At 41.3% G+C, this 25,095-nt stretch overlaps 1 protein-coding gene across 1 annotated transcript in view; it reads right to left on the reverse strand.

Annotated features, from left to right (window-relative positions):
- Positions 1-1,988: 1,988 nt before the first annotated feature.
- The window catches only part of LOC126188459 (probable cytochrome P450 301a1, mitochondrial), a 150,253-nt gene continuing 127,146 nt past the window's right edge, over positions 1,989-25,095 (reverse strand). The window contains exons 10-11 of the mRNA XM_049930063.1: positions 21,362-21,577; positions 1,989-2,947 (exon numbers count right to left, since the gene is read on the reverse strand). Of these exons, the coding sequence (XP_049786020.1) occupies positions 2,828-2,947; positions 21,362-21,577 (336 nt within the window). The 3' untranslated portion in view covers positions 1,989-2,827. The remainder of the gene's footprint in view (positions 2,948-21,361; positions 21,578-25,095) is intronic.

A 25,095-nucleotide genomic window follows, 5' to 3' on the forward strand; every position in this document is an offset into this window, starting at 1 on the left:
GGTCAGATAGGCAATTCTGTCGTTGTGGTTAATAATGGAAGCAAGATTAAATAAAAATCAAGACATGTTTATAGGATCTGTTGACCTAGAAAAAGCGTTCGACAATGCAAGATATTGCGAGATGTTCGTACTTCTGAGAAAAATAGTGGTAAGCTATAGGGAGAGACGGGTAATATACAAAATGTACAAGAACCAAAAGGGAATAATAAAAGTGGACGACCAAGAACGAAATGCTCGGATGAAAATAGGTGTAAGACAGCGCTGTGTTCTTTCGGTCCTACCGTTCAATCTGTACATCGAGGAAGCGATGATAGAAATAAAAATAAGCTTCTGGAGTAGAATTAAAATGTAAGGGTATCAGTGATACGATTCGCTAATGATATTGGTAGCCTGAGTGAAGTGGAGTTACATGATCTGCTGAATGGAATGGACGGTCTAATGTGTACAGATTATGAACTGAGAGTAAAGCGAAGAAAGACGAAAGCAATGAGAAGTATCAGAAATGAGAACAGCGAAAAACTTAACACCAGGATTGATGGTCACGAAGTAGATGAAGTAAAGGTATTCTACTACCTAGGCACCAAAATAACCAATGACGGAAGGAGCAAGGAGGACATCAAAAGCAGAATAGCACTGGCAAAATAGGTATTCCCGGTCAAGAGAAGCCTACTAGTATGAAACAAAGGCATTAATCTGAGGTAGAAATTTATGAGAATATATGTTTGGAGCACAGCACTGTATGGTTGTGAAACATGCACTGTAGGAAAACCGGAACAGAAGAGAATCGAAGCATTTGAGATGTTATGCAACAAACGAACGTTGAAAATTATGTGAACTGATAAGGTAAGGAGTGGGAAGGTTTTGTACAGAATCGGAGAGGAAAGGAATATGTGGAAAACACTGACAAGGAGAAGGGACAGGATGATAGGACATCTGTTAAGACATCAGGGAATGACTTCCATTGTACGTGAGGGAGATACAGAGGGCAAAAACTGTAGAAGAAGACAGTGATTGGAATACATCCAGCAGATAATTGAGTGAGGACGTAGGTTACAAGTGCTACTCTGCGATGAAGAGGTTGTCACAGGAGAGAATTTCGTGGTGGGCCTTATCAAACCAGTCAGAAGATTGATGACTCAAAAAAAGAGGAGATTTGTAGGACTTACCGATTTACATCTGCATTTTAAAAAAAGCAATACTAAATGGTTAGTATGTAGCCAAATTTACATATTAAGAGTGAAGGTGGAAAACGACCTAAATGCCGAACATACCGCTTGTTATGAGAATCCAAAAACAATTTATCTCTTCTGTACATAACCTTTCTGTATGCAAAAAAATGAAGAAGGTATTCTGATATCACAGTATTATGTTACCCACTTCATCACTGCAAAAAATAATGGGACAAATGAGAAAGTAAGTCAAATATTAAGAACGTTTTAAGTTCACTGACTGGTTCTAACTGGCAATAAGAAAGATTTTGCTGCGACAGGCACAACGTTTTTTTGTAATACTTGTAATACTCTAAGTAAAGAAACACAACCGAAATATCTTAACTAGTAGAACTGTTGTAAACAAATCCATTCCTGATTTCTTTTACATTTCTTATTGGAGAATAACGAAATTAAATTCTTGGAAAAACCTTTCAGTATATCCATTTGTTTCTTACAAATTTTTGTTCTAGGCAACAGATGTTGCAGAGTTTACTGTAAAACTACCTGCACTGTTGAATAAAAAATGAGAACATCGTCAACGGGTCTATCTGCTATGCAGCTGATTAACAAGGCTGGTCTTTCAGAAGAAATGAAACATAGCATACATCTGCCACGGTAATTCCTCTTTTGAATGCATTGACATTTTACCGATATGTGTTACAGGGTCAGACTTTTTAATTGGTATTTCAGACGAATGAGTGCGAGATACTTCGATGATAGTGCATTTGAAGACATGACACGCCTGCATTGGCGTTAATGTTTCAACAGCACCTTTAAAATCGAATAACTTAATTTCATAGATTTCTGTCAGTGTTGCTTCCGTGATTGTATTACTTACCAGAAATTAAAAATAAACCTTCTTGTGACTGAAAGTGGTTTATTTTTTATTTTACGAAAATTAAAGAAGTCATGTGTATTCACTTGAATGTCATTTGCAACTCCTGAGGGAAGCACTTCATGGCGCAAAGAGCATGCACCTTCTAGTAAAGAACGTTGGAAACATTTTCTCCATGTTTTGATACTTCGAATAAGTCTAGGGGCATTAATATGAGTATGTAACATGAATGTAAATTTACTCGTTCCATATCAGCTACAAATGATCAGTGGAACACAAAACTATCAGCCTAAACGATTGTGTCAAAATATAATATACTCAATAATAGCAGAAAACTCTATGTCCCTATGTAGATCAGAAGAGTAACAATACATGTCTGTTATGAGAAGAGAAACTGAATAACGCTAAAAGTTAACAATGTAACCAGTTTATTACAGTGGCAAATTATGATGACTGGAAGTATTTTCTAAGGCTTTTTATGGGCATAAGAGGTTTTACAAAACATTGTGACTCCAGAGTAGACCTAAGAGACTCAAGGACGTTAAATCGTGTGAAATGCTTAAGAAGCGCCAAAATTATTTATTTCTTACAGTACACTGGCTCATGAGCACACTAGTAGTACACGTTTCTCCATTTAAAGGGAAATATGATGAAAATGACACTTGAATGAGTGACAAAGTATCAACAAGGTTCTTGCTGTATTTGGTAAACGTAGTTCCAGGTACACTACAGATTCTGGCTTATCACCGTCAGAGTCTCCCAAGCATCATACTCGCACCTCTTATGCGACGGAAGGGTGCCTCTCGGTGATCTTGAATGTGAGTGGTGAGTCTATCATGTGCATCACGGTCGTCTTCCAGGAGACCTCGCCCTCATAGTCCACATGGAAGCGTCTGACAATCTGCAATCACAAGTTAAGATGTGTGTACGTAAAGACGATAACATTGACACCCAAAATTAAACTGGTGAAAGAAAGTAGTTAAAAAGCAAGCAACTCTTCAATCATACAAGTTACTTTCTGATCATTTTTAACTTTGAAAGATATACCAAAATCTATTCGTTCCCTTCTAAATACTTATAAACAGATAATGCGAAGTCTTCTTGTGAGCTGTTCTAAGACTGTTTATCCTCTGTATCCTCTGCAAGTCTCGCCATCTCTGCGTGATTACTGTAACCTAAATCCATTTGAAGCTGCTTGATGTGCTCAGTCCTTCACTTTATCCTCCCCTATCCACTCACACACACACATACACACACACACTCACACACACATTTCCTTCCATTACCGAATCAACTGTTTGTTGATACCCAGAATGTGATCTACCAACTCATCTCTTTTATTATTCAGGTTACCATAAGAGTCTTTTCTCTCAATCTCCCTTGTGCTCATCTTCATTAGTTACAAGATCTACCCATATAAACTTCAGAATTCTTCTTTAGTACCTCATTTCTAAATCTTCTATTTCTTTGTTACCCCTTTTCTTATCAATCACATTTCACTTCCATACAAGGCTAATCGCCAAACACTGTCATAAAAATTTCCTAACATTTGAATTAATACTTAATTTTGCCATAATTTTTGTGTAGAGCGAAAGTTTATTATAATACTGTCCGTTTGCGTTTTACAGCCTATCTGCTTGTGACACCATGAATTATTTTGTTGCTTAAATTACAAATCTCGTGTACTACGTTCAACGTTTCGTTTCCTAATGAAACTCTCTAAATATTATGTAACTTAATTCGTTTATATTTCATTACGATTTTTTTTACTTTTTTGATATTTGTCTTAGTACATCTTTTCAATGTTCTATCCATCCCGTACAGTTCGTCTTCGAAATCCTTTACTTTCTCGGACATATTTACAGCGTCATTGGCACACCATAAACTTTATTCCTTGAACTTCAGTTTTCTCCAAATTTCGTATGTTTCCTCGCTCAACGTACAGACTGAATAACATGGAAGATAGGTTACAACACTGTCTCATTCCCTTCTCATATCCTTCGACTTTTAGAACTACTATCTACTTTCGTTCATCTTATAAAAGATAGTTTGCTCACAGTATTTTTTATGTGGTAACTTCTAAATGCCCAAGAGCATAGTCCAGTCAGCAATGTCAAAAGCTTTCTCTAAACCTGCAAACGCTATAAAATTCGGTTTGCCTTTCTGAGATATATTTTCTAACGTAAGTCGGGTATTGCTAAATTTTCCTGGAACCCATAGTGATGTTCCTGCAGCATAGCTTCTACCAATCGTTCGATTTTTCTGTAGACAATTCATGTTCGTATTTTAGACCATGACGTATTAAGAGGACAGTTCGCTAACATTCACTTCTGACGACGCTTTCCAGCGACATTAGGTGTCGTTTCGTAATCGGAGGCTCTGAACCAATGAGATTTCACGGAATTAACAGTGTCTACTTAATACACTAATACACTAGTAGGTTACCCCAATACACTTATAGAGGATTTTCAACAATAAAACAGTAAGGATGAGTGTCTTGGAGCTCAGCTAGATAATTTAGTAGTAAATCAATAACATCAGTTGTGCTCATCCTGCAGCATTTCAGGCAGAGCAGATGACTGGATGACAGGCAACACGCATTGCATATGAACGCCACAGATTGCTTACACGCTGCCACCTCTCAGGGGCATAACCATTTTTGAACGACGTCTACCACTGCCGGGTAACATCAGCAAATATTCTGTTTGTAAAAACAGTTGCTCCCCATGAAGTGATCTATCGTCCTTAGAAGTTTTCCGGGGAAGGCTATGAAACACGTGTATGTGCCCAGTAAATACCTTCAGTTACATTCTGTATAGTTCCATTGCATTAATGAAGCTAACTGTTTAGAGATTAGTCCCAGAACACCTTTTTGTCTCCTTTGTCTATTTTGTCTTTCTTGAGAAGAGTTTCCTTTTATGCTCAGCTTCGAATTCGTATTTTGACTACGTCATTTCACGATATCGTAAACTGTTTAATTTTCCTAGTGTTCTCACAGAGCAGATTTTTCGACTTTTGAAAACTTGAGGAAAACATCAGCATAAATATGTAGTTTTATGAAAAATATTGACAATGTACATAGCACTAGTTTCAACAGAGTTCCTTTTACACAAAAATCACATTTTCTGATCTTATGAGCATGATACGTAGGGAGATTCACAAACATGTGAATCTCAAATATTTCCGTAACCTTTTAAGGTATTGTAATTTTGTTTTCACCCAGATTAATTGTGAGAAACCCTCACTAAGAGACGAACATCATTTTTTCAAAGCCATATTAATTTCGGAGATGTCTGTTCCAACTTCGCTTTTCTAAATTGAGCTGTAGTAATTTCTGCTGAAAGTGACATAATTCCGAAAGAAATGAATCCATGGGCTTCCATTCTTCAAGTTTCATTCCTGGTTTCGTAATATATACAGTATTTATAACTTACGTTGTATTTATTTTGAACATTAAACTCTTTGCCATCTTATGAGGAAGTTCGTAATTCCCTACATAAAAATAAAGAAACACCTCACGTCAGCAAGGAGGAAACAGAGTTGCATCACCGCGGTGCTTGTGTAAAAGGGGTACAGAGGAAATGTAGCTTTCTTTTTGTCTGTGTCGTCTAAGTGTGTAGAGTGCTGGTTAGTTTGAAAAAATAGATGTCTTTCGCAAATCAAAAGAATGTAAATTCGCATTTCGTTTACCGTGATTACGGACGGAACGTGAATAAAACAACTGAAATGTACACACAAACGTTTCACTCACATGAGTCCTGTGAAATTTCTCTAGGGGCTACGTTGCAGAGTGACGTGAAATGAGACGAGTCGACCTCATAAAGTCGATTGTTGAAAGGTCAGTTTAGGTTTATTGGGAGAATCCTTGGAAAGTATACCTCATCTGTAAAGGAAACTACATACAGAATACTTGTGCGACCCATACCTGAGAACTGTTCGAATGTTTGGGATTCCCAACACATCAGTTTAGAGGAATAAATCGCTGTTATATTTATCTTTTGAACTGAAGAAACATCTGCCTAACGGCTGAGGGACGTAGAAAAACAGAGAGAAAGCATTTGTCTTTAAAATAGTGCTTATCCTCTTTTAAAGTTTGCCTGTGAAAGGTAAACAGCACCATTTCCTTTTCGGTCTATCTACGTTGTTCACTGGCTACAGTAGGGCTCTGGCTTGCTTCTCCAATTTTTTATTCAGAATTTTGCCAATGATGTCGGATTCAGATTCTTTATTTGTGGCTATCGCTTTTACTGCACTGAGTTCCTGGTCATAAACATTTTGAGATATGGGGTAGAAAGGGGTCGGTGGATTATTTGGTGGAATGCTACAGGTTTATACGCTGCTGAGAGGAAGCTGGGATAACTGCGTCAGTAAAGAGGACTTTCCGGTAAATTTTCTAGGTGTAGCTTGATGCCTAGGAAATTAATGGGGAGCCCACAAACCCCATGCTGATCTTTATGTTAGTATGTGATTTATACATATGTTTACTTTCCTCATACATAAAATACCATTTACATATTTGCAACAATATACAGTCTCTTTTGTCAGTGATTCATTGTTAAGAAAATCAGTCTCCCACTTCCCTTGAACATTTGTGCTAGCAAGTGGGGTAAGGATGAGCCCATTGTCAGAACATCTACTTGCGTATAATAGCTCCCTTGAAAGCAGATATAATTTTGATTTAAACGACATTCCACTGTACTAATTAAGCTCAGCTATTCTTCTGGATTAATGTTGTGTAAATACAATGATTGTGACGCAGTATATTTACATTTTTTTCATAGGAATGCTTGAGAAAAAGCTGTGTGCATCAAAAGTGGCTAATTTTGCATTTGTTGGAATCTTAATATCTGTTAACGTGCTTGTTAACTGTAAACTGTTATCAATGCCATATTTCCCTTTGAAGTTCAGTTTTCTCCTCAAGATGGTCTTCATGGCATTATTGTGCACAGGTCTTGTGCTTATTGTGCTTGTCTTCTGGATACCATTGGTCGGATTGGCACTTCTGGTTTGTGGAGTTTGGGTAAGCCACACAGTTCAGGAGCCTTAGAATTCATTTGGAGAAGGCTCTTGCAAAAATGTTCAGAAAAAATTTGTTGAGCATTTGTTTACTAATTGCTTAGCTTGATTATTGTATCTAGACTTAGGATCTTACTGTAGTTTTAGTAGTTCCACTGAGTGGAAAAATTCTGCTTTAGTCAAAATCACGTTACTGCTCTGAATCCTAGTTTTAAGTTTCTTCATGACTAAGATCCCGTTTTCTTCCTTTACCGAAGTAACTGTTGTTTTTGAGCCTGCTTAATTTCTTCAACACTCTGTACTTTCGTAGCTGTATCTTTTATAGGCCTAATTCTAGATTTGCTCTTAGAAGAGCTGACACTTGAAGTTTCTGTGTCGTGTCTGGGGCGTATCTGTGGCCTTTTGGTAGTAACTTTTCTTCTCGTTTCGACAAGGTTAATGTTAATAAGTACATACTTATATCTGAAAATTGGATTGCCTTTTCCCTCCTTCAGGGACAATAACTATTCTAACTTCTTATTCTGACAGTAAAAGTCTCATAAATGATATCTGAAACTGTTTGTCTAACTGTGTTATTTGACGCCATAACTCACACTGACGTAGAATGTAAGTAAGCTGCATATGTACTAATATTTTCTTGTGCACACACACATTGTCACGTACCTGATAGCAACCCGAAATTTGTTGTGTTGATCCATAGCTTCTCTGTTGCCTTTTTCATACGATTTTCGGAAGCTGTGTTCCGCTTGATCTTGATGGTAGTGTATTTTGCAGTTGTTTCGTAATCGACGCGCTGCCTATTAAACCAAATATGTTCACGTGTTTTAGCCTTCTTCGTTAGAAATCCTCCATTAAGCACAGTTTACAGTACTGGCCTTCATTCTTACTCATTTTAATTGATTCAGCTGTGAAACATTTTATATTGTGTGAACTCAACCAAATATTGTCTTTTTTCAATTTTTTTTCCCAAAGGAAACTTATGACTGTTGACAGTTTTGACTCATTAACGTATGAACTTGCATAATTTTTGTAGGACAGCATTTACGCTAACCGTGACTAAACAGTAGACTATGCGCAAAGGAATGGAAAATTTTGTCAGGATTCGAACCTGCAACCGTAGCAGTCGCGCGGTTCCGGACTGATGCGCCTAGAACCGCTTGGCCACCGCGGCCGGCAGAAATATTACAAATTAAGAAACAAAGTCGGCGTATCCCCAAACATACTCCTGAATGAGCAAACCCAGTACAGTAATTCATCCCTGCCCTAATGAAGGACGGATACATAAATAATTGTGTCAAAACTGTCAATAAAGTTAAGGGGATCACACCGTGGTCCAGGTGGAAAAAAATCGATTTTCAGTTTTCATCATATTTCGATAGATTAAGGTTTCATTTAAGTACTCTGAGAAGGATTTTGCTGAATATTTTTTTTCAAGCATTTAAAGAGCATTTTCCTATCACGTGTGTTTATGTGCCACGCCCACTTTTCTGTCACCCATTTTTCTGCATATATTTTAGATCTTTATATCCCCTACATTGCACGTTAGGGATCTTTTTTTTACTCCAGAGTGTGTTGGCTATCCTTGGAATGCAACGGTTGGTATTCTTTTGTTTCTGCTGCTTGTAAACAACACGCTTTCAAACACGTGGTTAGTTTTGTTCAAGTGTGATTGCGAGTAGTTGTTATACTTACGTTTGCAGTGCTTGTTTACAAATGTACTCACGTCTTTCACAGAAGCTCCTGCACGTTAAGCCTATAACTACGGTCCTCTACTGAAGATAAGCCATGTCATGGATTGTGTCCATCAGGAGAAAATTCGTGGTGCAAATACAATAGGGCTCAGGCAACTGGAGAATCTTATTCTCACCATTCTCTTCTTTCTGCTGTTATTACAGCAATTAAACCTATTTTCAGAGACTTGGCTCATCCTGACCTTCTAAGGAAATGTCTGCATGGGCAGACACAGAACCCAAATGAATGTTTCAACAGCATAATCTGGAACCGCATTCCTAAAACTGTATTTATAGGCATGCATACAATGAAACTAGGAGTTCATGATGCTGTTATTACATTCAGCTATGGTAATATTGGAGAGTGTTGGGCACTGAAAAAGCTGGAAATTAATCTTGGTGAAAATATGATCACTGGGCTGCAACATTGCGATAAAATGAGGATAGCCGATGCATCCAATATGGCCAAGAAAGCAAGACAAACATTCAGGAAGGTGAAAAAGAAGCTAGAAGACCTGATAGAGGCCAAAGAAGGTACATGCCCCATTATATCAGAAACTATCATAGATAAATCAATGAAATTTTCAGACACTCTGCATAACATAAAACCCCACCTCTGGTACTACATTCATTAATATTCCCAAATTAGGAAGCTCACAAAAAATATTTTCTGCAGAGAAAACTTAATATTTTTGTTAATAAATTTAAAAAGTATTTCTTAAAAACTATAAAATGGATAAAGTAGATTTTAGTACAGTTGACTCTATTTGCATGATGTAACATACAGTAAAAATATTAAGGTCCTGCATCAAATAGTTTTTTCAGAAATGGGTCAGATACTTGCCTAAATTAACATGGGTTAGATAGGCAGGGTGGTGGCCCCCTTAAGTTTTATAGTTTTCAGTCAACAGTCGATAGTTTAAGAAGTTGATATTTCTATCTTTGCTTGGTTCCCAACATTGGAATCAGTTATGACTATAAGATGGGCTTATAACCCGAAACCTAGGTCATTCTGTAATAATAAAGGTTTTGAAACAAAGCCAAAAAAGTGTTTCTTTAGTGAATAAGTTCTTTTTCTCTCGCTCAGTTTGTGAGTGGAACGCGAAATTCAAGTATTATCAGTGGCACAAGGTACCCTCCGACATGCACCATACGGTGGCTGATGGAGTATGTAGGTAGACTTAGATGTAGAGCCCGACGGACGTTGTCCAACAAGAATGACAATTTAGTGAATGTGCAAAAATTGTTATTGAGAGGACATTCGAATATTACGCAGAGGGTGACGAGTAAGCCTGCAATGAGCGGAGAAAAGGAAATAGATGTTCTGGGAACTGTTGCTCATCATACACGTGCCGGCTCCAGAGAAACTGCGCCTGTCTCTGGAATAAGTTGGTCCAGCGTTGTTCACGTTCTGCGCAGAGTCAGCTTCCATCTCTAGCACTCTACTAGCAAAGTGGGATGGGATATAGCGCATGGAATTGTCTCGATCGGTTCTGATACGACATCGGGACAACATGTTCTTCTTAAGAGAACTTTCTTTGTCTTTACAAGACACGTAAGGCTGAATGTAAGGAATATACATTATTGGGTCGGTAAAAAAACGCGTTAGCTGAGGCAGGGTGAACATCGCAGGCAGTGGAAAGTGATCGTTTGATGTAGGTGTATTGGAGACTAAGTGTTTGAATCTCACTTCATTGAAGAAGCGTCAAAGAGTGAAATATATGAGCAATTTCTTACCGAAGTGCTGTCGGCCTAGATGAAGCACTGCTTGAAACATACTCGCTAATGTCCTTGGTACCAGCACGCTGAGTACCTGGCTCACTACTGGTTCGTGGCTAGGAATATACTCCCCGTTTGTTACGAATATGCTCCCCATTTCTTTCCTGGTGTCTGGATCAGAGGTGAAGGTGTTATGCATTGGTATGCACGTTTGCTTGCAGTATGCTACTGAACTTTTGTAAGTAGGCTGTTTATATTTTCTTATTGGCAACGTTACGTAGCGCTCGGTATGAAAATCACTGGCTGTGCTCTGTGCAGCCTGTGGCTAGTTTGCATTGTTGTCTGCCATTGTAGTGTTGGGCAGCGGCAGCTAGATGTGAACAGCGCGTAGCGTTGAGCAGTTGGAGGTGAGCCGCCAGCAGTGGTGGATGTGGGGAGAGAGATGGCGGAGTTTTGTAATTTGTCATGAACTGCTATATATATTATGACTATTAAGGTAAATACATTGTTTGTTCTCTATTAATATCTTTCATTTGCTAACTATTCCTATCAGTAGTTAGTGCCTTCCGTAGTTTGAATCTGTTATTTAGCTGGCAGTAGTGGCGCTCGCTGTATTGCAGTAGTTCGAGTAATGAAGATTTTTGTGAGGTAAGTGATTTCTGAAAGGTATAGTTTAATGTTACTCAGGGCCATTCTTTTGCAGGGATCTTTGATAGTCAGATTGCGTTGCGCTAAAAACATTGTGTGTCACTCTAGTGAATGTTTGAGTACGTTCAGTTTTGCTCAGCTGTTTGAAAAGCAAATAATGTAAGAGGTTTATCAGCATAGTAATTCTGAAATTGTTCAAAGGGGACGTTTCATATGGCGACCCTTACATTATTTGCTTTTCAAACAGCTGAGCAAAACTGAACGTACTCAAACACTCACTAGAGTGACACACAATGTTTTTAGCGCAATGCAATCTATCAAAGATCCCTGCAAAAGAATGGCCCCGTGTAACATTAAACTATACCTTTCATAAATCACTTACCTCACAAAAATCTTCATTACTCGAACTACTGCAATACAGCGAGCGCCACTACTGCCAGCTAAGTAAAAGATTCAAACTACTGAAGGCACTAACTACTGATAGGGATAGTTAGCAAATGAAAGATATTAATAGAGTACAAACAATGTATTTACCTTAATAGTCATAATATATATAGCAGTTCATGACAAATTACAAAACTCCGCCATCTCTCTCCCCACATCCACCACTGCTGGCGGCTCACCTCCAACTGCTCAACGCTACGCGCTGTTCACATCCAGCTGCCGCTGCCCAACACTACAATGGCAGACAACAATGCAAACTAGCCACAGGCTGCACACAGCACAGCCAGTGATTTTCATACCGAGCGCTACGTAACGTTGCCAATAAGAAAATATAAACAGCCTACTTACATAGCCCCCATGCTCCCCACAAAAAATTTTGCAAATTTTTTTGGGCACTGGCCAATAATGATTTGATAAAATTTTTCATAATTACAATAACAAAGATATCAAATGCACACACTTATTGATACAATGTTGGTCAAAAGCTAAAATTTTCTCACAGTCCATAAAGACAGTCCAGATTGTTCATCACAGTAAAATTTCAGTGTTTTTCTCAACGTCTGAGCAGTAAAAGAAAATGCACACCTGTGTTGTAAACTCGAACATAAATAAAATGCACACTTTTCTATGATCACCTGAATTCAAACTTCGCATTGTAGCAGCATGTGTAATGATATCGAAGGAATCGCTTCAGTCTGTCCAATAGAACTTGAAATAGCGACTCCAAACGTGTACACAGTGTGTCCCAGTTCCCTTAAATTGGTCGTCTGAAATTCCAAACTGAAGTCTTACCTCGTTGCGAATTGCAGCGTTACGATCCTTGAAGTTTCGGCAACAGCCATATAGAAGGTCAAAGCACTAGTACCGCTGCAGCAGGTACCTTGGCCGCAAATTTAACAGAACCCGTCGGAAAAGGGCGGTGGAGAAGCGAGGCAACATCAAGTTTTATATTAAATTTTCTGTTTGTGGGCGAGAATTAGTCGAATGCGTCCCGAATACCGATAGGCAGGTTCCTAATCTCTCCTCGACAACACCCTAGCTCACAAAGTGAGGATCGTGTGCAAGGTTTTGGCCAGCATACGAATCACAAACTTGGATCACCCATTATATTCGCTGGATTTCGCCTCATCCGACATCTGGTTGCTTTTGAAATTGAAGTGGGAAATGAAAGTACGCCGTTATGGTGCGATTAAGGACATTCTAGAAAACTGTGCTGCAGTACTAAGTGCAGTTCCAAAATCGGACTACAGCGACTGTTTCAGAAGACTTTTAAAATGATTTCAGGTGTGTATTGTTTCAGAAAGAGTCTATTTTGAATAAGTACAGTGATTTTGTGAACATAAACGATGACTTTTGTTTTTCATAGCCACAGTCCAAGTGCAAGTCGGATACACTGCGTACTGCAGAAGATGGTGGGCATTTCGAACATTTAATGACAGAAATGGTAAGGAGCTGTACATGATTACATTATTCTGTGTTTTCCTATTTGTTGCTGTTGCTAATGTAATTTTATAATGTAAGTGTGTATCTTGACATTTAACTCCTGACATGAGGTTATTAGTTTAAAACATCTATACTTCAGTTCCTGTTTTACAAACGCATTGAACTTCTGATGTTCACGTTGCTTTCAGCGCTCAGACAGGAACAAGAACAGAATTGTTGCTGTCTGTAACTGGTGAACATCCTTAAATACAACGTTCTTTGCCGTACGTTTGGTGTGTCGGTCCTACCACAAGTAGTCAGTTCAGTTTAGAATAAGTTTTTAATTAATATTCGTTTCCACTAATCTGCTTTTTAACTACATTCTCTTAGCTACGTCATGATAGAGAACCCCATTAGCCAGACGTGACAGTTCCGTATTAGAAAACAAACTTCCTTATAAGACAGCAATGACTTTCATAGTTAAAACAGATAAATGCTAAGTTCCACATATTACAATTTCTTCGAAACTTATTGTATTGTGAATAGTGAAACGCCATTCAATTCGCCTCTTTTACAACTACGATGCTAGCAGCAGAAATTTATGTAATTCCATTCGAAAATGTGAAGTTGTTTCCTACATCTTCGTAATTAACACAGCTATGGAAAGACACTATACATCATTTAGTGAGGACTTTTACCCTCATTCATCTGGATAAGAACAGAATTTCGATATCTCAAACGGTTCAGGAAATATCTGAGGCGAACACCTCTCAGCTGAATCATGTTTTATAAGACATTTCATAGATGATGGTCAACAGCTATCATGACTTTTGCTACTCGGCGATAGATCTGTAAGCGCTTAGCTTGCATGTTGTAGTTTTGTATATGCTACCATTGGTCCTCATGTTCACGTAAATGCAATAAACACAGCGCAACCGATGTAAGTATGTGTAATTACCATGACACGTGTACGATGCTCGCGAATGTAACCGAAATTGTGAAAGGCAGTTAATTACTCGCAACAGGTCCGAATGATCGCAGGCTAATTCCACAAATGTATTGTTTCACTCAGCGTGACTAGACTAAGGCCCTTAGGCTTTCCATTACATCGGACCAAGAACGACTGATATCGACATCTAATATTAAGCATAGTGTGGCAAGCTTCTGAAATTCAACTTGTGGCTTGGTTATGAAAATAATTATAAGCACCAAAATATAAAGAGTTGCACCGCACTGTTGGCTACGAGACTCTGAGCTGTAGGTTTGGTCGCCGAGTCGGAAAGGGCTTCCTATGTCCGCTCACAATGGCGCTCTTCCGCGTGATATGTGAGAGTTGTTTCTTAAGTGTATCTGCGGAGTGTAGGTGGCTGTCATGGGTGCGTGTGTAGTGTGGTGTCATGGGCCTGTTGTATGGTGAGGAAAGGACGGAGACGCGAAATCGATTGCCGTCGCACAGCATACTCCTCTCGAATAGCATCGGCTGACCGCCGAGTTAAACGTCCCATCCAACGGACGGGTCACCATAGTCATGTCATATGGCGTCATCCTTGAGACAATGAGAAAAGTTTGGTATTTAATCGACGACAATGGCGCAAACTCTGATAGTCGTGATCTTTGCATTGTTACCTCTCCCTCAACCATCTCTCCCGCCATGTACTGATGGTGTTCATTTCTTTCACTGCTACGATTCTAACCGGCTACCTTCACGTCTTGCACCTCTGGAAATGGTGCACAGGTGTTGTTAGCGACCTCAATACAGTGGTAGGTGTAACTATACATATAAAACAATTTCTTTGAAATTTTGACACAACGTAGCATTCGAATATGATTACTGGAGTGGCACAGGTAATACAAATATAAATATCACGTATATAATAATAAAAAATATATGATATATTCATTCATATACCATATGCTGGTTGTGCTCCAATAGATACGGAAAAACATGCGCATATTCGAATGCAACTTTGTGCCGAAATTTACAAGCAATCGGAGAAGAACTTTCTGAGACTTAAGATTTTGAACAAAGGAACGTTAGGATAGGTTTAAATAAAGATGTAAATGTTAGTTTGTTCAAAATAATAGATCTCTGCTTGTTCTTTATCGACTGCTTTGAAATTTCGGCACAATACTGCATTTGAATACGCACGTGTTTTTATGTACCAGCTAGACTGCCAAATATGATATAAAAACATATATGTAATAATTATATGGGGAATCTACAGAGAAATGTAAACGTTTCTTTGTTAAAAATGTTAGCCGCGGGGGATTAGCCTAGCGGTCTGAGGCGCTGCAGTCATGGACCGTGCGGCTGGTCCCGACGGAGGTTCGAGTCCTCCCTCGGGCATGGGTGTGTGTGTTTGTCCTTAGGATAATTTAGGTTAAGTAGTGTGTAAGCTTAGGGACTGATGACCTTAGCAGTTAAGTCCCATAAGATTTCACACATTTGAAAAAAATGTTAAATCATCACCAACTGCTTCGAAATTTTGGCACACTCTATTATTAGAATAAGGGCTTGTTTTTATAAATCTGTCTCCTTAATATATGTAAAACATTTACAAATCCCGCATTTCTTGACCGATTTCATTTAGATTTTCAAAAATGGTCAAGTATGTGTGAAATCTTATGGGACTCAACTGCTAAGGTCATCAGTCCATAAGCTTACACGCTACTTAACCTAAATTATCCTAAAAAGAAACACATACACCCATGCCCGAGGGAGGACTCGAACCTCCGCCGGGACCAGCCGCACAGTCCATGACTGCAGCGCCTGAGACCGCTCGCCTAATTCCGCGCGGCATTTAGATTTTAAACAGTATCCTAATGAACGGTTCAAATGGCTCTGAGCACTATGGGACTTAACTTCTAAGGTAATCAGTCCCCTAGAACTTAGAACTACTTAAACCTAACTAACCTAAGGACATCACACACATCCATACCCGAGGCAGGATTCGAACCTGCGGCCGTAGCGGTCGCGCGGTTCCAGACTGTAGCGCCTAGAACCGCTCGGCCACCCCAGCCGGTCTCCTAATGAATATTCGGACGAAAATGGGCTATGTATTTTAAGATACATAATACATAAATATCTATGTAATATATAGAGGGGAAAAATTGTTAACAAAAATCTTAAAAAGTACTCGATCGAATTACTTCAGATCTTTACAAGTTACTGTAAAAGTTTTGAACACACACACACACACACACACACAAAGACTGAAGTGCCAAAGAAATTGGTATAGGCATAAGTATTCAAATACAGATATATTTAAACAGGCAGAATACGGCGATGCCGGTTACTGCTGCTACAATGGTAGGTTATCAAGATTTACATGAGTTTGAACGTAGTGTTATAGTCGGCGCACGAGCGATGAGACAGAACATCTCCGAGGTAACGATGGAGATTTTCCCGTAAGATCATTTCACGAGTGTACCGTGATTACCAGGAATACGGTAAAACATCTAATCTGCGACATCCCTGCGGCCGGAAAAAGATGCTGCAAGAACGGAACCAACGACGACTGAAGAGAATCCTTCAAAGTGACAGAAGTGCAATCGTTCCGCACATTGCTGTAGATTTCAATTTTGGGCCACAAACATGTGTCAGCGTGCCAGCCATTCAACGAAACGTCATCGATAAGGGTTTCGGCGCCGAAGGCCCACTCGTGTGCCCTTGATGACTGCACGACGCAAAGCTTTATACCTCGCCTGGGCCCGTCAACACTGACATTCGACTGTGTGTGTGTGTGTGTGTGTGTGTGTGTGTGTGTGTTGGGGCTTACGGGCGCTCAACGTCGAGGTCATCAGCGTCGTGACATACATTAAAAGAAACGAATGTGGACAAATTTAGTAAAATGGAAGCATACACGCAAAGAAAGCGGGAAAAGATGCAAAATGCTGTATAAGAGAATGAAACGTAAGGAAAACGAGAATGGGCCGTCAAGGATGCCACAGGAAATTGTCACTGGCTGGCCATTAACGTAAAATATGAGTGAGCCAGTCATCCTGTGAACAAACTAAGAGTCTCTCCCTAAAATCTTGCTAAAAACACAACTTTAAAACTTCAACCACATTCGTTTGAGTATTTCCTAAAAGAGATGGCAGATCCGCCGGCAAGTCAGCGGCGGCCACCTAGTCAGAAAATAAAACGCAAACCAATAAAACGTGGCGCACAGTGACCTGGACGCCACAAGTACCACACATTGGAGGGTCCTCTCCCCGGCGCAGGATGCCATGCGTCATAGGACTGTGGCCTATCCGAAGCCGAGTGAGGAGAACCTCGTTCCGTCTACGGGGATGGAAAGAAGTACACCACACGCCCGTTGTGGGCTTGACTAATCGGAGCTTATTGTCAGTCATTTCCAGCCACTCATCCTCCCACCGACGCAATACTCGTGAGCAGGGGGATGGCACACTGAAATACTTGCGGATCGAGACACGCCTCCTTGGCTGCGAGATCTGCCCTTACGTTCCCAGCAATGCCGGCGTGTCCTGGAACCCATCAGAAAACCACATCCTTCCGCAGTCGTTGTAGTTGGAGGAGGGAATCCTGGATGTTCTGAACTATTCGTATTTTATCTGCTGGATACAAACGTTGCAATGAGTGAGGGCACTTAGTGAATCGGAATAGACAAGAAATTTAGGACGGGAAGAGCATCTCATCTGCTTCAGTGCCCACAAGATCGCAGACAATTCTGCATCAAAGACAGTAAATACTTGAGGCAGTCGGACCTTGAGGATACGATCTGGAAAAACAACAGAACAACCAACAGAATCCTCCTGTTTCGACCCATCCGTAAAAACAGCTGCATAGTCGTGGTGTTCAGATAATATGGCAGGAAATGATCCATTAAAAATGGTGGCAGGAGTGCAATCTTTCTTGTACCGCACCAAATCTAAAATCACTCTGGGCCTCTCCAATAACCAGGGTGGCAAGCGGTTAAAACCCTGAACTTGGGGCTGTACGGGCTCCACACCCAGGAACTCCAGCACAGGTTGCACATGGATCCCTAACGGCATCGTGGTTCGTAAACGGTTGGAAAAAAGGCGCTCCAGAGGCGGACGAGCAACAATATGGTGAGCGGGTGAGGTTGGAGCTGCAAGAATCTTACAAGCCTGGCGCACCAACAGTATCTGCTGCCGGATGGTAAGTCGCGGTTCTCCTGCCTCAGAGGCTGGGTATGGGACGAGTCCGACAAGCACCCGTGACCAGTCGAATCCCCGCATGGTGGGCAGTATCAAGGATCCGCAAACAAGAGAGCCTCGCTGACCAATACACCGTGCACCCGTAGTCCAGCTGTGAACGCACAAAAGCCCGATAAAGCTGGAGAAGACGCGCTCTGTCCGCTCCCCAAGACCTGTGGCTAAGGCACTTGAGGATGTTCGGCACCTGCAGGGTTCTGGCTTTCAAGCCTCGCGGGTGTGGCAATAATGACAATCTGGAGTAAAAAATTAGGCCCAGAAACCGCAGTGTGTCCCCTATATGCAAGGCAGGCAAATTAAAAGGACGACGAGAACTATTAAAATAAAAACACAAACACTTATCAGCAGAAAACTGAAAACCCGTCTTTGCAGCCCACTTCTCTAAACGCAGCACTGTAAGTTGCAACTGGCGACTCACCGTTGCAACACTGGAGGAGCAACAGAAAACAGCGAAGTCGTCCACAACTGCTCACTGTAGATGTTGTACTGTTGATGGCTATAGCAAAGAGGTTAACACTTAAAACACTCCCGTGGGGCACACCATTCTCCTGCTGAAATCGATCAGACAGTGTGTGACCAACTCGGGACGGAAAAAACCGCTGAGACAGGAAAGACTGAATGAAAATGGGGAGATGGCCACGAAAGCCCCATTGATGCAGTTGTGCGAGAATACTGTGTCTCCAAGTAGTATCTTACACCTAACTGATATCAAAGAATATGCCGATACAGTGATACTGACGGAGGAAAGCCTGTTGAATAGCGGCTTCTAGCAGGGTCAGGTTGTCGACCGTGGACCGAAACTTTCGGAATCCACACTGAGAGTGGCTAAGGAGTTGCCTGGTCTCTAAAAGCCAGACCAGACGACGGTTAACCATCCGTTCCAGGGTCTTTCCTAAACAGCTCACCAAGACGATACTCCGATAACTACTGCGACATGTGCGTTCCTCTCCTGGATGGAGGAGCGGTAATAGAATTGCCTCCCTCCACGAGTTGGGGAAGACACCTGTCTGCCATATTAGATTAAAACATTCGAGGAGGATTTCCTTTGACACCGCTGGCAGATGTCGAAGCATGCAGTACCGGATGTGGTCGTGACCAGGTGCAGTGTCAGAAGCCTCAGTCAGTGCCGATTCGAGCTCCCACATCGAGAAAGGGGAGTTGTAGGCCTCGAACTGTTCGACCTAAAGTCCAACTTGTCCCTCTCGACTGTCGCACGGTAGCGACGAAACGCTGGATCCTGGCTTGCATTGGCAGCAGTTTGTGCAAAATGCTCGGCCAGCGTTTGTGAACGTTTCTAGGTGTTGTTTGGAGGCACCCCTGGTTCAGCACTGCAGCTATCGGTAAACGGCTGTGTTTTCCGGAAATCCTCCTCATGGGTTCCTATACTTTTGAGGAACAAGTGGAACGATTGATGGAGTTCAGGAACTCATGCCATGACCGCTGATGACTGGAAACTTGTTGCCTGGTCGGACGAGTTTCGTTTTAAATTGTATCGAGCGGATGGACGTGTGCGGGTATGGAGACAACCGCATGAATCCATGGAGTTTGCATGTCAGCAGGGGACTGTTCAAGCTGGTGGAGGCTCTGTAAAGGTGTGGGGCGTGTGCAGTTGGAGTGATATGGGACCTCTGATACGTCTAGATACGACTCTGACATGTGATACGTACGTAAGCATCATGTCTGATCACCTGCATTCATTCATGTCTATTGTGCATTCAGATGGTTTTGGCCAATTTCAGCAGGACAATAGGACACCCCACACGTCCAGAATTGGTGCAGAGTGGCTCCAGGAACACTCTTCTGAGTTTAAACACTTCCGCTGGCCAGCAAACACCCCAGACATGAACATTATTGAGCACATCTGGGACGCGTTGCAATGTGCTGTTCAGAAGAGATGTCCGCCCACATGTACTCTTACGGATTTATGGACAGCCCTGCAGGATTCTCTGTTCCCTCCAACACTACATTAGACATTGGCCGAGGCCATGCCACTGCCTGTTGCGACACTTCTGCGTGCACGCGGGGGCCCTAGGCAGGTGAATTAGTTTCCTTGGCTCTTCAGTGTATATAATAGTGAAACGTTGTGGGCAAACAGGAAAGTTGACTTTATGGCTTATTGAGCTATAATTAGAATGCACTACAAAATATGAATTTTTACTAACAATAAACAAGGTTCAAGGTCGGAGGGAGGAAGAAAGAGGAGATGGCTATAAGGGTGGGAGAGAATGGACATGGAAAGCGGAAAGGAAGAGATGGACAAAAAGAAGTGGCATGGGGACATGAAGATCGACACAGAAAAGGTGGAGGTGGTGAGGGACAGAGAGAGGGGGAGAGGTGATGGAGATGTAGGAGGACCCGGAGATGGACAAAGAGATAAGGGGTAGGACAGAGACAGGGGAAAGAACGAGTTTAGAACACATATCCACATCCTATATACATACGATAAACGTGTGCTTTCTCTTTTCTTTTTTTCCATTTAAGCAGACTAAACCACAGCATCGCGTAGCCGAAAACAGCTAGTAACATTAATAACAATAATAATAATCATAATAAAAACACAGCTTGTATTCTGATCAGCAATTATATTAATTAAAAAAATGGTTCAAAAGGTTCTGAGCACTATGGGACTTAACTACTGAGGTCATCAGTCCCCTAGAACCTGGAACTACTTAAACCTAACTAACCTAAGGATATCACACACATCCATGCCCGAGGCAGGATTCGAACCTGCGACCGTAGCGGTCACGCGGTTCCAAACTGACGCGCTTAGAACCGCACGGCCGCACCGGCCGGCCTATATTAATCAATTAGTTACGCACTTTTGAAGATGTTGTAATGTCATTAAAAATAGGAGTGGTAATAACAGAGGGTATGATTAAAATGACAGTGAAGGTATCTATTAAAATAGAAAAAGTTTACTGCTTCAGTGGAGGAATCTGTAAGCAACTGGGAAGAAAAGTAATGGTGTTGGACTGGAGTGACCTGCAGAGGTGTACGTGGACAGAAAGCGGTGTTTCTATGACAGAAGACTGACCATTAATTGTCTTCTGAAGCTGGAAAGACAGCTTCTGTTTCCTCGAATAATAAACGAACGCGGATGTCTGAAGTTTCCGGGAGTAGGCAGGTGTAGTACTCACTCTAGCTAGCAAGGCATGGATCTCGTACTCGGCGAACCTCTTGCCGACGCACATCCGGGGGCCGAAGCCGAAGGGCAGATAGGCGAACGGATGCACCTGTCTGGCTGGGCAGTTGCCCGCAGCGTCCTTCACCCAGCGCTCCGGGAGAAACTGCGACGCCTGCGGGAAGTGCTCCTCAGAGTTGGTGATGACGAAGTGCGACGCCACCACGTCCACCTGCAAAACATCAAACATCAGCATCATCAGGATCAACCATTTTCGGTGGTGATCAAGTGTGACGCCAGCATGTCAACCAGTTAAACGTCACACATCATCAGCGCCATGCGGAGTTGGTGAAGATAAAGTACACCTTCAAAGCGTCATACAACACATCAGCACTGCTGAGATTTAGTGATAACGACATGTGTCTGACTACTTCATTCAGCTTACTGGCCTTATGGTGGCTACGTCTGCGACACCTCATTCCTTGTGCTTGTACACGTTTGTATCGTGACCAGCGGTCTGTGGCTCGCTCTAGTTTGTGCAGAGATACAAGAAGCCGACCGCCCCTTTTGTATCTGTGCCATGCCACACACTAGATGCTCTCAACTCATCCCAAAGAATATATGAATTGGCAACAAGGAACTAGGAAAAACTCCAAGGTCACCATTGGTGCTTCCAAGCTAGAATGCAGAATGCCGAATTAAGAGAAAACTAGACGCTGTATTTTATGTTATTTGATGCTTTTATAAGCTTTCTTCATAACATCTACCAGCTGCATTTCAGTAGTCTATCCTTCACGATTTTTAGGTACATTATTATTTCATTACACTAGATATAATTTAGCGTAGACTTGCTACGGGACCAGTTATTTACAGTGTAAGAAGTCCATCACAAGTAGAGCAATATTCACGAACTACGACACCCCACCAATTGCTGTTCGCAGTTAATCTCTGAAGTAAGACGCAAAGTACTGTTGGTTCATCAGCGGTCGGCCTTCATGAGAAAGTTTTTCTCAGCATGTTGGCAACATAGTCCCTAGACAACCTAATACACCAAATGCTATGCTATAAAATGACGTATCTGCACCTATGCCTTTAAAAATTTAATAAGCTTTTTCCGTACTTCAAGTTTCGGTAAACAAAAAACCTCCTAGATTACTCGATAATGGTGTATTCTCTTTGCCTCACTACCTTATACTGTTATAGTTTGATTAAAATTAAATAATTTATTGTTGTTCTTTAGGTCATTTGTCGGGTTTGACAAAGCTCCCCACACTAGTGTATTACTGTGTTCAAGCCTTAGTCTCTCCATACAATTTACGTTCCACACCTCTCCATCTACACAAACTCCCATCAATTATCAAATTAACTACTCCTTAACGTGCCCTGTCAAACTATTACTTGCCTTAGTCACGTTGTGCCACAAACCTCTTTTCTCCACAGTCCAATGTTATCTGACCTACCAAATCAGTTTTCATGATCTATTTGTACATTACTTTTCAAACACCTTTATTCTCTTCTTATGTGTACAGTTTGTCTACTAAGTTTCATTTCTGCATAACGCTACACTACAGTCAAGGCATCCTACGGGCTTCAGATAAGACTACCTAACACTTTAGTTTAAACAAGAAGTTAAGTTTTTTTCTTTTTCTGGGAGCATTTTTTTTTTCCTATTGGAGGTGCATTTGATATTCTTCCTTCTTCTATCGTTGTCAGATATTTTGCTTCCCAAACAGCAAAACCTTAGTATACTATTCTCACCGTCTCATTTACTAATTTAACTTTGTCAGCGCCATCTGATATGATTCGACCACATCCGATTTCTCTTCCTTTAGTTTTATTCATGGTTATGTTGCGTCTTCTTTTAAAAACACACAACACTGCATTCAACCGAATTTCCAAGTTCTTTACTGTCTCTGACAAAATTACCTTATCATCAGCACATTTCAAAATTTGAAAGACGCAGCTGCAGGCGACGTCAGACTCATATGGCTCTAGACAGGCATCGGAAACCTGTGAGTATCAAAAATAGGGTTTTCGCTGCTCAGTAGGCTGTTCAGATCCCCGTCGATATCGAAGCACTTCTACGGTGTCGGAACGGGCAGGAGTTTACACTTAATCATGATGTTTGCCCGCATCTCGTGGTCGTGCGGTAGCGTTCTCGCTTCCCACGCCCGGGTTCCCGGGTTCGATTCCCGGCGGGGCAGGGATTTTCTCTGCCTCGTGATGGCTGGGTGTTGTGTGCTGTCCTTAGGTTAGTTAGGTTTAAGTAGTTCTAAGTTCTAGGGGACTGATGACCATCGATGTTAAGTCCCATAGTGCTCAGAGCCATTTGAACCATTTGAACTTAATCATGCGATTGAAGGTGTCGATTGTTGCCGCTCTAGAACGTGGAAAATGGTGATGACAGTTGTCTGTTGCAGCTTCATTCAGGGCATAACAGATATATTAACTTGAATCATTGAACGTAACTCAGTAAAGATTAAGTTCAGTCTTAATACTTTGTCTACACTCCCCAAAAATCAGTTCTCTGTGCTGACTAATTATTTGTTACATTGCACTTACACAGAGGGTAATTTACTTAAATAATATTTGATGCTGCACTGTATTGATGAATTACTTGAGTTCATTTTGTGTTACGTGTAAGCATAGATAGGTAGATAGATAGTCCTATACTCTACTATAGAGAATGAGTGTAAGGGGAGCAGATGCAGGAATTCTGCCCCGCCGCTCATGGTAATGTCCTGTTAAATGTGTATCTTTGTCGTGTGGAAGGCTGTGCTTGAACAATGTGGTTCAAAAATATTCAAATGTGTGTGAAATCTTATAGGACTTAACTGCTAAGGTCATCAGTCCCTAAGCTTACACACCACTTAACCTAAATTATCCTAAGGACAAACAGACGTACCCATGCCCGAACCTCCGCCGGGACCAGCCGCACAGTCCATGACTGCAGCGCCCGAGACCGCTCAGCTAATCACGCGCGGCGAACAATGTGGTATTCGGTTTGTGTTGTTATGGGTGAAGGGAAGGGAGAGGGTGAAACCTGGTGCCGACACAGAGCTTTCTCCTCTCGAAAAACACCTAGGAACCTTCTGAGCTTAATATCCCATTCGAAGAACGGGTCACCGTCAACAGTGTCACATGCCCTAACTTCATGAAACGACACGGAGAAGTTTGGAATTTTGCCCTGGACATTGGCGCAATGACTGGCGATCATAAACTTTATGTCGCCACCTCTCCTTCCCTTTCCGGCCAAATACTGGTGAGAGGCACCCACATGCCTTGCTCATACTGTGGCATCAAGCAGTCAGGCCTGCAAGATGAGTGGTCTGCCAAGCGAGTGGATTCATTTTTTATTTATCAAGTAACATGAACTTTAGTACTCACAATTAAGTTAAAAGTTATTCTCCTGGTTGGATATAACGCAACGGAAACGCACATCTGATTATTAGTAATTTACACAACACTGACTGTTCACTACGCACTGGCAATACCACATTTTCTTTCTTATTTAACGGCTTTTATCAACACGTGGCCATCGCACTGAATATGAATGGCGCACACATTATAAATTCTGGATATCATGACAACATGCAATTCGAAGGAAAAGGCCACCCATCTTTTTCTTTTCACTATCTTATTTATTCCGATAAATTCTGTAACCTAAACACACAAATTCTATAACCTACAACAATAACACATGAGAAATTCCGCCCAGTGGACATGGCTTTACATTGGTGATTCTCTATC

This window comes from Schistocerca cancellata, chromosome 5 (assembly GCF_023864275.1).
Source record: "Schistocerca cancellata isolate TAMUIC-IGC-003103 chromosome 5, iqSchCanc2.1, whole genome shotgun sequence".
Classification (NCBI taxonomy): domain Eukaryota; kingdom Metazoa; phylum Arthropoda; class Insecta; order Orthoptera; family Acrididae; genus Schistocerca; species Schistocerca cancellata.